The sequence below is a fragment of the Sparus aurata genome, chromosome 11 (genome assembly GCF_900880675.1).
Source record: "Sparus aurata chromosome 11, fSpaAur1.1, whole genome shotgun sequence".
In the NCBI taxonomy this organism is placed as follows: Eukaryota; Metazoa; Chordata; class Actinopteri; order Spariformes; family Sparidae; genus Sparus; species Sparus aurata.
In genome coordinates, this window is record NC_044197.1 from 21,715,111 (window position 1) to 21,730,618 (window position 15,508).

The 15,508-nt window shown below is 39.8% G+C and overlaps 2 protein-coding genes across 3 annotated transcripts in view; both read left to right on the top strand.

Annotated features, from left to right (window-relative positions):
• Nucleotides 1-85: 85 nt before the first annotated feature.
• Nucleotides 86-11,376, top strand: LOC115591437 (amyloid-beta A4 precursor protein-binding family A member 3). Its single transcript, XM_030433474.1, has 11 exons — nt 86-677; nt 1,770-2,793; nt 3,599-3,626; nt 3,740-3,885; nt 4,047-4,133; nt 5,935-6,123; nt 6,965-7,144; nt 8,760-8,972; nt 9,574-9,693; nt 10,012-10,152; nt 10,269-11,376. Exons 2-11 carry the CDS (start codon nt 1,783-1,785, stop codon nt 10,338-10,340), a joined length of 2,187 nt encoding a protein of 728 aa, XP_030289334.1. The 5' UTR covers nt 86-677; nt 1,770-1,782; the 3' UTR covers nt 10,341-11,376.
• Nucleotides 11,377-11,590: 214 nt separating this feature from the next.
• The window catches only part of abca7 (ATP-binding cassette, sub-family A (ABC1), member 7), a 29,710-nt gene continuing 25,792 nt past the window's right edge, over nt 11,591-15,508 (top strand). For both annotated transcript variants that reach the window (XM_030432690.1, XM_030432691.1), the window contains exons 1-4: nt 11,591-11,689; nt 12,949-13,047; nt 13,143-13,236; nt 13,996-14,137. In XM_030432690.1, coding sequence (XP_030288550.1) covers nt 12,982-13,047; nt 13,143-13,236; nt 13,996-14,137 — 302 coding nt within the window. In that variant the 5' untranslated portion in view covers nt 11,591-11,689; nt 12,949-12,981. The remainder of the gene's footprint in view (nt 11,690-12,948; nt 13,048-13,142; nt 13,237-13,995; nt 14,138-15,508) is intronic.

A 15,508-nucleotide genomic window follows, 5' to 3' on the forward strand; every position in this document is an offset into this window, starting at 1 on the left:
GGTTCAGTTTGACGTGTGCAACCGGTGCCTTCAAGTGCTGACGGACAGATCGGAATTGAGTGAAAAGCATATTGAGCTCATAGAATAAACCTCAATTCATATACTTCTTTTCATTCTATAAGAGTAGGGTTTAGTACACGATATCTTCCTTGACTTTTATTATGAATCAAGCAGTAGAATGGTAAAGTTAGATCAAGTATCGGTTGTGTAAAGTCAAAATAGAAAACATTTACTAGAAAACATTTTCAGTTAAATAGAGGTTAGTTTGTAACTAGGTACTGGGAAATGTGTAATGAATAGATTTTGTGGTTAAGTCACGCGTCTAGTTCTGCAGAATAGGAAGAGGAAACGAAGAGACTGAAGGTGATAGGCGAATCTACAACAGCACTTGAACGCAGCACAAGTCCACAGTCAGCGAATAATTAAACGCTGTCCAGTCGGCAACAGCAACAATGGCAGGAATATTCTGTTTTACACTGTGACGTTTTTTTTTCTTTACACTTAAATCATGTGAATTTAACACATCCATCTGTGCTGCGGTTGTTAGTATGACGAATAAAACAACGCTAAAGTTTTGGAAAAGGCTCAAATCCCAAACCACGTCAACTTCTCTGTCGTGGCACCATCAGGAGTCTCTGTGTGGGCACAAAGAAGCTGACAAAGACCTCAAACATCAGGTGAGAGCTGCTTATGCTGCTTCAAACACAGTGATTTCATAGAAATGACATATCTTGTTAGTGAGCTCTTCCTTCGATGCCGCGGTTTGGAATTGGCTAACTAGTTAGCATGGCGCTACTTTAGTTAGCCAAACTAGGCTTATTGGTCTCAGAGTAAAACTGAAACGTTACTCAGGATTTTGTTTTTTTTCTTACAGATTACAGACACCGTTAGTTTCCCAATCTCCTGCTCCACATTCTTTAGCCCCGCTGTGTTCTGCCCTTAGCGGAGAGCTCTGAGCAATTTCCAAATTCCATTAACACAAGTTCAGAGTTTGACTCTCATTTTCTGAGCCTGTAGTAGTCACACATCCAACGTTTTCTGAATGACTGGTGACTCTTTAAATCAAAATTGTCGTTACATCTATTAAATTATCACAAGCGGTGTAGTTATCTGTAAAATGTATATGTTATATTTGATACGAGACCGTTTTTCTTCTCTGAAATACACATTACTGCGACATAGCAGGTATGTTAGTGATCCTGGCCGACGTACAGGAACAAAAACACAATTTTTCTAATCGAATGTTGTGATCCCATGTGGATCAATTATTTGCCGAATTTACCAGCAGACATGTCTGATTTGTCAAATTATTCTTAAATGTTGTTTCAAGAGACCCTTACGTTTACCAATTCAGAATACTTTGAAAATATGCAGACTTTTGAATGAAGTCTGGTATGCGCTATCTGTTACCTTGGGGAACGGAATTCCCGAGGTGCACTGTTCCCCAGGCAATCGATTTCTATAATTTATTTATGTATAAATGGTAACTGATTGACAGTCCAGTGGGGTCTTTTTGACTGTTACACATTGTACATGCTGTCCATGTACTTTGAGCTTTTGCTGATTTTCTATCTCGATTGTGATGGGGCAATAGAGACAAGGGCCTGTTTGATAACTATTCAGATAGTGCTCGTACACTAAAGCTCAAGGAAGTCTACTAACACTTAAGACACTATGTGAGACACTGTTTTGTTTTAATGTCAGTGCATCAATTACGTTTTTTTATTATGTTGACTGCTGCACTGTAATCTCACTTTTTCCTGTGACAGGCTTTCGTTCAGAATGGACTCAGATGTCTGCCCTGCTGATCCATCAGCATCACCTTCCTCAGACTTCTTTTGTCCTGCCAGCCTACCTGTTGGTGGAGCCTCTGAGGTTGAGGTCACCACACAGACTGCGGCAGCTCCGCCGGGTTCGGAGACGGAGGATCTGGACTCCTACAACCCGATCGAGCCTCCTCCGTTAGACTGGAGGTCTGACTCCTCTAGTGAGGCGGGCACGGCAGACGACCTGGATGACCCCGGCTTTCCTCCCTCTGTTGAAAATCTGGACAAGGCCAGTCCAGGAGAGCCAGTATTACTACCTTTGAACATGAGTGACACCGTGACTTCACTCGACGTGTCCAAGCAGGAGCTTGTGGGAAATATTGTAGAGCCAGTCCAAGATAATGGGGAGGAATTGGAAGAAGAGGTTGGAGCTGTAGAGGAAGAGGAAGAGGACTCGGAGGGTGCTGGAGAATACCAGGAAGGGGGAACATTATGTGAGGAGAGTAGAGTTACTGAAGAGGAGGTTGAGGTTGCTAACAGGAGATCGGGTGATGAAGACCACAGCCGTATCCACAGCCTCCTCAACCAGCTCCAGCTGATGGGGGAAGAGCCTCACCCTAGCCGACGGACACCACCTCACCCTGTCCAGCATCAGTACTCCAGCCGGTTTGAGCTGGATGCGTGCGCTCCCTCCCTTATAACAGATGACAGCACTGAAACGACCGGACTGCTGTTCTCTGAGAGCCACCAGAGAGACCTGCTGGGACTGCTGCAGTTCACAGAGATCAGTGCCACACACCATCCCACCTCCCTGTCCCACAGAGGAGAGGTGGATGCTGTGGTGTCCGTTTCGTACAGCCAGGAGGACGCACAGAGATTCTGGCGGCACCATGGGAATGGTCGACAGCGGCGGCACAAGGAGGACTCCCTCTCCTCCCTGCCGGATGAGGAGTATCCTGAGCCAGTGTGGATGAAGCTGGGTGAGGAGCCTCCGGAAGAAGAAGAGGCAGCTGCAGAGAGTGAGCAGGTAAACTCCAAACTAGTCAATTTATTACGTTTATTTTCTACAGAAGACCCTTTTACTTATACAATCTACATACAGTTCAATCTACTTCGTATTAAAAAGGTTTGTATCAGCTTAAGGGAAGTATAAAACTCTCCAAAAATGGGATTTTAAATGATGTAAATTAATTGCATATATATCACTGAGATTTTGACGTTTGACCAATGATGGCCTTTATTTCCTACTGTTGCTATGAATGATTTAACAACTATTTTCCCTTGATCCATCTTTGAGTTGCCTCTTTTTGTTTAATTGATTAATCAGTGTACAAATTGTCAAAATGGATGAGTCACAATAACCATCACAAGTTACCAGACCGCAGTGTATTCTATCAGTCTGATAAGCAGCGCAAATAAACAAAACAATGCTGTAAAACTGAGAAAAGAAAGATATCTTGAGTTTGTTTTTTTAATTGAATCCTTTATTTATTCAGGAAAGGTCGATTGAGAGCAAGCTCTCTTTTCCACTGACGCCCTGATTACAAAACACATGAATAACCATACACAATATGAGCATACTTCACAATTGCATTCAGACTGCAGAGCATTGAACAGTAGGTATTTGAAACTATCTAAAAATATACGATTGGTGTCTGTAAGGCTGTAACAAGCAAATGTTTGTTCTTTTCAACTCACAAACTCAAAAAAGGAATTGCACAAATCTTTTTAAATTCTCTTGATCCACTTATCTGTCATTTTCATTTTCTTTATGTCCTAGATGCAATTTAGTATCGACAGTTCATTAATTCCTCTTTTTGCTGTCGTTGCAGAGTGCTGATCATCCTTCGTACAAAGACGGTGAGTCACTTCCCACACTTCTTTCATCATAAAGAAATGTTTTATCTGCGCCAAAAGTCACAAAGAAATGATGCCAAGTCATTGTGTTTATGTAAATGTCTTTCATTCTTCAGTGCCTGGTCCATGTGACCCTGAAGACCTGCTGGATGGAGTTATATTCGGTGCTAAGTACCTGGGCTCCACTCAGCTCAAGTCAGAGAAGAACCCGTCTACAAGCGCCCGTATGGCCCAGGCTCAGGAGGCTGTGGATCGCATTAAGGTGAACTCACACAGCAAATGTGTTTTTTGGGCATTTTTTGTGCTAAAAACACTTCAGTTTTGAGAACCAAATGTTCCTGTTATGTATAGATTAGCTTAGTGGGTTGCTGTCATCAGAATAGGTCAACACATCTGATATCAGTGAATCTTTGTGTCTCTCAGGCTCCGGAGGGAGAGTCTCAGCCAATGACAGAGGTGGATCTGTTCATCTCGACCCAGCGAATCAAAGTGCTCAACGCTGACACACAGGTATGTTTCTGTTAACTGCTCAGAAAAATGTGTGTGAATGTCTTTACTGCATAGTTTTTCATTTCTTTTCCCTTCATTCAGGGTTTTTGTTTCGATCACTGCCTGCAGCACGTGATGTTTAGTGTTTCACTCTCTTATTAGCAGTTACTTTACAACCACTTTTCTAAAGTGTAAATACGACACATTTACATCTGTAGATTTCTGGCTTTTGAGTAAAGATATGCTGGATACTAGCAAAACGCGCTAACAGTTGGATGACTTTGGGATCAGGAATATAAATAAGATGAATGTCAAATAAAATAATTAACCTCAACTTGCTTCATCCAGAAATAAATGGGAGTATTTTTAATGGGGTTGTAGTGAAGAAACAGAGTGGAGGAGTGAATAAAAAGTTGCACAATTACATTTTATTGTTTTTTAATTGGGGAACTCTGCGCAACTTAGATGTCTGACATGACAGTCTATCCTTTATTATTCTGATTAACCTTGCATTCACATGCTCCGCACATGGTCCCATTTCAGTGTCTTTATGAGCTTTTAAGTCGTTATGTGAAAAAAAGAACATTCATTGTTAAAAAATGTAAACAACTGTTTGAAGTTTGAAGCTTTAGAATACAAAGTCATTTTGCCCAAACTTGATGCTGCACAATTACATTCGCCTCACTAAAATATTGTCTGACCTGACTTGTTATCAGGGTTGATACTAATAAATACTTTTCTAACTGATCTAGGTCACTTTATGCGGACAGAAGCTAATACTTAACATATAATAACATATTACAAATTACATGCAAGCAAAAAATTGATATACACGATGAATGATGAATTGTAACACATTTTTGGCAGACTTTCCACCTTATTGTTCCCACATGGTGCGGCTGTTCCTGTGAATTTTTCCTAGTCATTAACCAACCAGGTCCAATTATTCTGAATGCCTGAATAATTGAATTTAGGTTTCATGTTTGGTCGTATAAACTTACGTTAGTTAACACTTATTAAGCAGCATTGCACTTGCTAAATTTCACCCTCAAGCTGAGCCCTCGCGGCAAGAATACTTAAAATAGGACTGTGTAGTGATTTGATATGAGAGCTCTGCAGTAATGATGCAGTTATAGACAGTAGAGTCTATTTTTCCTTCGTTGTGGTTGAATTGTCGGGAGAGTCAAACTGGGTCATCGGTCATCTACTGCCAGCTCCCACAGTGCATGGCTCATTGCTCCTCACTGCACCAAATTTATGGATATAAATTTATCACTTTTTGGGGGTTTTACAAAAATGATAATCTCGATAATTTGAGCCACATCATGTAATTTATTTTTTTGCATCTCATACTAGTTTGAAATTGACTTTTTCATGTATAACTTGTATTTAAAAGGAAGGCGGCCTGCATCATAATCGTTATTGTATCAAGTTTTGAACAGAAATCTTTTCTCTCCCTGTTTGTTGCATTAAAAATCATGTTAGCTTCTCAGATCTAATAGATTTAATGACATATAAATGCTACTCAACAGCAACATTTCTAATTTGAGAAATCCCAAACGTTTTTAATCAACAGAGCTCATTAAGGCATGCTTTTTTGCAGCTTTTTGCCCTTTTCTTCATATTAAAGTGTCTTTGAATGCCTCAGTGAGATTTAATGAAGCAGGCAATAACAACTGATGAAAAGAGAACAGAATAAAGGTGTGGCGGTCTTGTTTAAAGTAGATTAATTTGCTGTGCCTCGGAATTAACCAAACCAGACCTTCCTGTCTTCTCTCTGTTTCTAATATTATTATGACCCTAATGTCTCATCTCCACTCAGGAAGCCATGATGGATCACGCCCTGCAGATGATCTCTTACATTGCAGACATCGGTGACATTGTGGTCCTGATGGCACGGAGGAAACGTAAAGGCCAGGATAGTGACTCAGTCTCTAGCTCTCCCTCTTCATCCTCCTCTGGGCCTCAGAAGAAGTGCCTAATGATCTGCCACGTCTTCTCCTCTGAAGATGTGAGTTAGAAAGTCGAAGGGTCTTGGAACCAGTGTGACATTTTATTTAATGTGTTTGACTCGTTAGCTCTCATATTGTGAAGACCAGCAGCTGTGGGACAATTCCTAAAAAAAGTGTTTGCTGCTCAGCTTTTAAGATCTTTGTAGTGGCCACTACTTCATTGTGTCAATTCACTTCTAGTCTTAAACCCTTAGCTGCAAAGCCCACAAATGGGCTCACAATTCAGGACATTATTTAAGCGTCTTTTGATCCCCTCAACACTGCATCTCAGATCAAATGTTCTGTTTTTTTGGTTGGACAACAGTTTCAGCTCCAGCTTGGCCTGGTTTCCTTCCCCCAGACAGCCAGCGAGTTCTTCTGAATGTAAAAATGGCCTGGCTGTCGTCCCAGTTTCACCCTGTTGGCAAGACTGAATAGGAGGAGGAAGAGTTTCTTTTTAGAAACTAATTAGCTGTGGGATACCGAAGGCCATGAGGCCACTGCATTTACTGCTAGGTTTTCCCAACTTACGTCTGCTTATATGAAAAGCTTTACAGTGGTCGGAAGCAACGAAATTGGTGAAATTCACAAATAGCTGATGAAAATTAGAAAAAGTGGGGAACTTTTTCAGACACGATGCTCTACTTTTTGTTGTTTTAGTTTGAGGGTGTGACATGTTTCAAATGTACTGGTAATTTGCGTTAATTTGTTTATATGAAAATGGAGGGTAGAAAAGTGCAGGAGGAATATTTATTAACTAAATGTTCCATAAACAATAACATGTACAACCTCCCTGGAGATGTGATAACAGTGTTGAAACCCGAGTCCGTTTCCTTTCCTCCACCCTGTCTCTCCATCCAGGCTCAGACCATAGCCCAGGCTATCGGTCAGGCGTTTGGAGTAGCCTACCAGCAGTTTCTTCAGGCCAACGGCATCAAGGCTGGTGATCTGAAACCTGGAGAGTACAGCGAATACCTGGAGAGTCAGGAGCTCTACAACGGAGACCTGGCCCACTTCTCGGACTCTCAGAACATCCGAGATGTAAGCAGTGTCCATTAACAGATGTCATGCAATTTGATGATATTAAGGATTGTACAGGGCACATGTCAGAGGACTCATATGAGGTGTAGTGGTTAAATACATTGACTTTAACTTTAAAGGAGAATTCTGGTATTTTTAAACATAGGCTATATGTTTAAATATTCTCTTGTGTAAATGACAAATAGATTAGTAAATCGTCTCCGCTGGCACCAGTGAGACAGGCTGATTGTCCAAGTCCCCGAGGGCAACTCTGACTGTAAAATGAGGCCACTGAAAGTGCTTGATTTCTTTCATTGAGAAGCTCAGATAGTTATTCTAAGTGTCTGACAACATTATGGAAAATATCCCCGCTAATGTTGTCACAATACTGCAATTTAAAACTTTGATCAATACTGTAAAAATATTGATGTTCTTTAACACAGAGAAAAACTGACACAACACTTAGACATACAATTTTCGATTTTTATGGTATTATGAATATAACTATGTTTGTGTTAATTTAGTGCTGGAGGAGGCAGGCCTATGAGGGCACTGCAGCGGTTCATGTGTCAACTACCTTTAAGAGAGAAGAGCGAGAGAGCACAACTGGTACAGGTGTATCTATACTGCGGAAAACGAGTATTGGAACCATTTAGAATGATTAGAATTGATTTGTATCAACATTTCAATATTTCTGACAACGTCAATGTTATACAGCTGTGTTTTTCATTCGTGGCCATCGTGGATTTGGTGAGAGCTGCATCGTCATTTTCTGGGTAAACTGAAAGGATTTTACTCTGACAAAAAGGTCTTTCTCTGTAGGGCAGAGTTTTTAATCCTGTTCCTGGGGGCTTCCTGTCCTGCATATTTAAGATGCTCCCTGCTCCAACACACCTGGTTCAAATGAATGGGTCGTTATCAGGCTTAAGTAGACTATGATGACGAGCTGATCATATCAATCAGGTATGCTGTAGCAGGAGGCATCTAAAACATACCAGAAAAAAAATATACCAGACAAAAAAACAATCAAGGTCTTTCAAAATCCACCAGACTCTATTTACAAAAACGGGGACTTTATCATCGTGATACACACCTCATTCAAACTACGACAGAAATGAAAAAAAAAAAAATCACCAAAACTATCTTGATTTGTCGTTCCATTGTTCTGACATCAACAACCTCTTCTTTGGTCTAAATAAACTCTTATTTTACTGCATTAGATGTAAAAATGTTCTGGGACCACACACTGTTCTCTAATACTGCCTCTCTAAATGTTGACCGTCCTCCTGCTCCTCTCCTGATGTTTTCACAGCTAACGACAGACTGATTGTGTGCAATGATATGTGTATTTGTTTGTATTTATTGTTTATTTAATTTGGATGTTACAGCTGTATTAATTTCACAAATTTCTAAGCTGTACCAGAGTTCACTATAAGCTCATTTACATCTGTCCAGGAGACAGAGAAAGAAATCTCTGTTAAGAAAACTTTACATGTCTTTGGCCTATCAGCTACCCTGGCCACATTCGGCACCTGCCTATCAAATGATGCAATAACAAATTTAAAAATGACTTTGTATGGAGGTAATTGGTTAACTGGCTGAAAGCACTTAATTCCTGCGTGTGTCTGTGGTTCAGGTGGTAATCACCAAGGCTCCTGGAGAGATCTTGGGTCTGGCGGTGGTGGAGTCAGGGTGGGGTTCCATCCTTCCAACAGTGGTGGTGGCCAACCTCCTTCACGGAGGTCCAGCTGAGCGCAGCGGCGAGCTGAGCATCGGTGACCGCATCATGTCCGTCAACAACACCAGTATGGTGGGTCTGCCCATCACCACCTGCCAGAACATCATCCGGGTAAGACGGGGACTTACAATCATAGTGATTTAATATTAAAAATATTATATCACTTATGGTAGAATTTTAAATGCGGCTTCTGAAAAAATGCCTAGAATGTAAACACTGAATGCTCAAATGATCATGAGTGATCTACTGTCTTGATTTTGCACTAGATGGCACTGTGTTGCCATGCTGTGTGAGCGTACCAACACCAGTATTGTTTGAGAGTGGATTCAGACATTAATTGGGGTTTAAAGGCCAACATCAGTATCCACCACTTGTTTAAAGTATTTGGTGTTCATTTGTTTTATTCTTTTGAAGAGTTTCATCCGGTTAAGGTGCAGCAGAACCTTTGACCTTTTAACAAGTACCTGTGGTGGACACAGCATCCTAAACATCTGCATAAAGCCATGCTCTGAATTTTATTCTTGTGATGTGTATATGTATATTGTTTTGAGGCTGTGTTGGTCAACTTTTATGGCAATCTGTGAGGCTGTATATTACCATGTTGTTGCACTGCATTTGTGTTCACAAGGTAGTGAACATGAAGGTCTGAGTGATAACTAAACAACAGACAGCATCTGTCATCATGTATTATGTATCATGTATTTATTTTCAGGACTTGAAAAGCCAAAAGTATGTAAAGCTCAGCATCGTCCACTGCCCTCCAGTAACCATGGCGATTATCAGAAGGCCTGATCCCAAGTTTCAGCTAGGCTTCAGTGTTGAGGACGGCATTGTAAGTTAATGTTAATATTTTCTTGTTGTCACTATTATGATATTCCTGTTTCATTTTAAATGTTTTTATATACAGTATTTTAAGTTCTATTCCTATATTTTAACTTGCATTATTTATGTCTTTGACTGTCCTTTTTTCTAGCTTTTCATTTCGAGCATTGTTGAAGTGAGCTAAAGAACAAGAATTTCATTGCATTCAACGACTTCACTTTACTAAATAACTACATCTAACTTTGGAGACACACTTGACAATCTTAAGGTCCACTTACTAGCTCACATGTCTGTTTGTTTCAGAAACATGACTTCTCTCTTTCTTCAGATTTGCAGTCTGATGCGGGGCGGTATAGCAGAGAGAGGAGGCATTCGTGTCGGGCACCGCATCATCGAGATCGACGGGCAGAGTGTTGTTGCAACTCCGCACGACAAGATCATCCAGATCCTGACGAATGCTGTCGGAGAGGTGAGGAGGGATGAAAAGATTCCTTACATGCACAGTACGATTTTACCTTATCATAAACATTGTACAGACTGTTGATAACATTCTGTTTTAAATTTAAACTTTGTCTCTCTGCACAGATTCACTTGAAGACCATGCCAGCCTCAACTTATCGGCTCTTAACAGGACAAGAGCAACCAGTGTTCCTTTGAGCACTTCCTGCAGCATCAAGGACAAAAATACAGCAGTGTTCAAGCTACATGAACTTTTTTGCCAAACTCAGAAAATATTATGCAATTGATCACGCAGCATATCACAAGCTGTTTGTCACACCACTGAATGCAACAAACTAGTCTAGCTATATATTATTTTTGAGATGTAAAGTACATTGGATTTTTATTTTGAAAGATATTTTAAAGCGACAGGGATAGATGGTAGCTCTCAATTTATATTTATCTGATATTTAACATTTCAGGCAGTAGCAAAGATGAAATAATTCATAAGTGGAACATGTTTTGACTTCACTAACTTTTACATGATGGTGATGGTGCTGAGTATTCTGTTATGTACAGTTTGTGGTCTTCCTGCCTGGTGTGTTGCCAGTGTGCCTGATCTGAACGTGCTTGTAGTGGAAACCTTATTGAATCAGGACGAAGAGTCTCTGTATTTCATTGTGATGTACTTCCAGTCCGTCACGTACACATGCATATCAACAAGTGTCTGCCACTCACTTCAGAGAGCTATTTAGTCAAGTGCTCTGGTTCATTCACACAGCGCTTCCCTCACTGTGCCTGACGGGTAGCAGATATCATGCACAGTTAAAGGTAATTGCCTTTTTTGATAGACAGATGCATATATTTTTAAGAATTTGCTGTTTGGGATGTTCATTAAAATGATCTGTAAGATATCTTCTTGATGTTTATTTATTGACAGCTGGTGGTTGGTGAACAACTTTCAAGATGCAGAGTTGCTTTTGTGTTATAGGCTTTATATAAAATTAAATAATTTTTAAAACAAACTGCATGCCTTTTTAGGTATGAGCTACAGCTACTGTGTATCTACATTTTTAAAGTTCTTGATGCAGTCTTGCAATACATGTATTTTAAAAAGCTGACATTAAATTGATAATGGCACCGTTCTGTAAGAAAATGTAATATTTGAAAATGTAATGTCATTAATATTTTCACACTTTAAGCATAAAATGTAATCAAATACTGCTTGTGCTAATAAAGTAATGCCTTTTATTTATGTGAGTATTATTATGGGACAGTTATTATCTAAAAGCTGTGTGAGCATGTCGATAACACAGCTCAGTCGATGCCCGACCAATCAGCCGTCTTTATTTACCAAAACATAAACGAACGCCAATCAGATCCTTTACCGGCTGACTGGCCCCCGCCCCTGGAATGTACTTCGACCAATCAACGTCGCTCATGGGCGGACTTCTGTACCGCTCACACTTGCTGTTACAAACAGGGAAATGGAGAGTCAATGACAAGCTGCCGGCTGTCGGTGTGTCCGATACGGTGAAAGGAGGTTTTATCACCTGTATTACAGAAAGGTAATCATTAACAACAGCTTAACGAGTCTTGGGAGCTCATCGCGATATGTATATTGTTTTCGAAAATGTCATTTTAAACCGATAAAAGCATCACTGTAACATGCTAGGAAGAGAGAGAATGTAACGTTAGCTTAAAGTTTCCTTCATAGCTGTTAGCTTAGTATGTTCTTAGTGTCAGCTAGCAGTTATGAACGAGTCGAAGAGTTAAATTAATTGATAATAATAGTATTTGAATTGTGCTTTTACTTTACTTTTTATTTTAATGAATCGGTTCCCAAATGAAATGCCGAAATGCCATCATTTTATAGCTTATTTTAGTGTGTAACATTAATTATGACTGGCAAATACTTTTGTGTAGGATGTACCATTACATTAGGATCAATATATTAAAATGTTGTCATCACCTGTATCAAAGAAAATACCGTGGCTAACAAACCTGTATCCTATACCCGTGCTTCCATTTGCAATGCAAACAGATGTATGGTTTAAAAAAAAAACTTTGATGTTGAGGTTACACAGATTTGCAAGGGAAATTAGCTGAGCAATTGCTTTCTAACATGGTAAAAATCAGATTATTTACCACAGCACAAACACAAGGGAGATGCAGCAACACTGTGGATGCATTCACAGGGCAAAAGTAAATGGTTAAAAGTCTTAGAATGAACAGGTAAGCTGTTGGGATCAGGAGGATTTCAGGATGAAGCAAGGGATTGTCCGTCTTTAGTAGATCACAGAAGGCACACAAGACAACCTCCACTCACAATATACATAAAAATAGCGTGCTGAATGCATCACATGGACTTCAACCTTCTTCAGCATATTTCTGTCTAACATAAAAGGTTAAAATATACAAGTTACATAAAATGTGTTTTCTGTTAGGGTTAAGCTCTATTGTCCTCAGCGACACTTCTGTCTTTTGCAGGGAAAATGTCAGGAACAGTTCTTACTACAACAATATGATTTGTTTCTGAGCATTTTGCCTTTATTTTATATGCACTTTGTTTTTATGAGGGACAGAAAACAGTAAGAAAGTACCAGGATCACAATATACTTGTACACAATGTCTTGACTGACATGAAACTTGATATAAACTTTATATAAACTATATATTACATTTTTGATAACACTACACAGTAGAATTCAGTATCATAGGTAAGGAAATGTACATTGCATGCCTTAAAACCAGTATACTACTAAGCGGCATCATTGCAGTTTTTCCCAACAACTTGACAATTTCTCACCGCATTTTGTCTTTTCAGCTTTGCATCATGGCCAGGTAGCTGTTTGTAGGGATGGCATTTTTCAGGCAGCTACTCCTCCTGCTCTGGAAGAACATCACATACCGCAGGAGGAATAAGGTGGCCACATTTTCACTTCACAGAAGTGCTTGAACATTCAATGGGAAAATGATTTGATGCACCTGTAACTGCTCCCATGTTCTCCTCTTATACAGATCCAGCTGATCATCGAGCTCCTCTGGCCGCTCTTCCTCTTTGTCATCCTCATTTCCGTTCGTCATTCACACCCTCCTTACAAACAGAGCCAATGTGAGTGGTATTATGTAACGTGCGTTTTCAGACACAGTCTCTTACATGGTCTTAAAGATGGCTTTGTGCCAACCAGCTAAAGAGGATCGACTCAATGAGAGTGATTCTTGTGCCACACGCACATTGGTTTTACTAACCTGTTGTGACCTACTTTGAGACGTCCTGCATTAGCATACAGTGACATTAAGTTGCATAATAACGTAATAAAACGCAACACAATGTCGTCCAGTAAGGTTACATCATGGTAACTTTATCTTGTTAACTTTCCAAAAACGGTAACACATTTGTAAAGAAAATCCCCATACAAAATCTAAGTATTCAATGCTGCTACTGTATGAGGGGTTTGTATTTGCTGTAAATGTTTATGAATGTTTAAATTTTATATAAAGTGGCACTTTTTTTGTTAATTGGATGTATTCAAAAGAAAAGAAAATCTAAGCTTTATGAGCATGAAAACTCTGCAAACTGTTCCTGTTTCTGTCTTCTTTAGATCAGTCTTGCATGTGAAGGCATTTCACATCAGACTGATGATAATAGATGTATTAATATGTATGAAAATAAATGTATATCATGTGTAAAAAAAAAACAAGGTTTTTAATTAAATAACAGCAGCTTTGATTATGTAAGGATTATTGTTGAGCCCCTGTCTCTAGATTCTATTTCAGGTCACTGCCACAGTATTTCCATTGTTTCCCATGTTGGGCTAATCTCCTGGTACTAAACTGTTTGTGTTTTGTTTTTCCTTTCCTTTGCTTGTAGGTCACTTTCCAAACAAAGCTTTGCCATCAGCAGGCACCTTACCTTGGATTCAGGGCATAATCTGCAACATCAACAACCCCTGCTTCCACAACCCGACGCCAGGGGAGACAGCGGGCAAAGTCGGCAACTTTGACAACTCCATGTAGGTAGACTCCTGTATACCTGTACTGTAACTATGAGAAAAAGTCACACATACCCTCTGAGCAGGATTGCCAGATTGTTCCATGTAGAAGATCCCCAGGCCAAACATTTGTTTTTGCATGTTCTACTTTATTAGAACATGCAAAAACAGTAAAATGGCTTTGCATAAGCATACCTTAAAGGAATAGTTTGACATGTTGGGGAATACGCACACTGGTGTTCACTTTTTAATAGAGAATTAGTTCAGAAGATCAATGCAACACTTTTAATAATGATAATAATAAGAATGCATTTTATTTAAAGGCACCTTTCAAAGCACTCAAGGACACCGTCCATAAGAACAACAGTACAACAAAAACAGGAGACAGTTAAGTGCAAAGAGGATAAATAGATAAATAAGAAGATGCAAGTACATGGTGCCAGGAGCTCGGCACAGAATTCATACTCCTCAGTCCTCACCATACAGGAAGTCAACCGAGCCGGGTTAGGCAGGGTTGAACTTCCGGGGTGAGAAAAGTGCAATAGATTGGAATTAAGAACAGGCAAGAGTGTATGTATACTAAACATGAAGCTACAACTAACAGCTTAGCTTAGCACAATGACTGGAAAAGGGTACAAAGGTCACAACATCTGCCTCGCAGCACCTTAGTTTGGAAAAGTTATTAAAACAAGTCTCTGTCAAATCTGCTCAAAAACAAAAGTGTAAAAAAACTTAGTTGGGATTTTATTGGAGGGTTATATGTCAGGCAGTGGTGGAGGGGTGCAGGGTCTCCCGGGAGAATTTTATTTTACCACTAGTATGCCAGACAAACATCGGAGACTTCTCCCTGCTTTCCAGGCATCAGCTCATTTCATTTCATGTGACTGTGACGTGAAAATAAACTTGAAACAGTTGGCATTTAGTTGCCTTTTTCTATTGATTCTGTAATTTCTTTCTTTTGTTAATGTGAGTTTTGAGTGGCTGCATGTCAATAGTGCTAAATAATTTGCAATTCTCTCATGACTGATTACATGCGCTCTGCAAGATGCTGGCCAGACTTTCAGGAGCAATTTGGGATGAGTGTCTTGCCCGGAGACACAGGAGGAGTTGGGGATCAAACTGCCAACCCTGTGACTAGTTGATGAACCACTCTTATGTCAAAGTTTCATATTGTTTGGTGTATCAGCTGACAACAGAGACCATTAATAACTCTTTGGTGCTTACAATTGCTTCTGTGTCAGTACCACATCAGATCTTAGAGTAAGAACATGCTGTTTCCTGCAAGAAACAGCTAAATGTAACACTTGATTAAGCAGAATTGGTATTGTGTGCAAATAACCTAATTTTGTGTATTTGTCCCACTGAAGACTCCTCTTGTTGTTGTTCTCCTTC

Coding starts and splice junctions, on each gene's coding strand:
- LOC115591437 (XM_030433474.1), top strand. CDS start 1,783: ATGGACTCAGATGTCTGCCCTGCTGATCCATCAGCATCACCTTCCTCA. Junction 3,627..3,739: donor TCATCCTTCGTACAAAGACG/GTGAGTCACTTC, acceptor TTCATTCTTCAG/TGCCTGGTCCATGTGACCCT. Junction 8,973..9,573: donor CCTGCCAGAACATCATCCGG/GTAAGACGGGGA, acceptor ATTTATTTTCAG/GACTTGAAAAGCCAAAAGTA.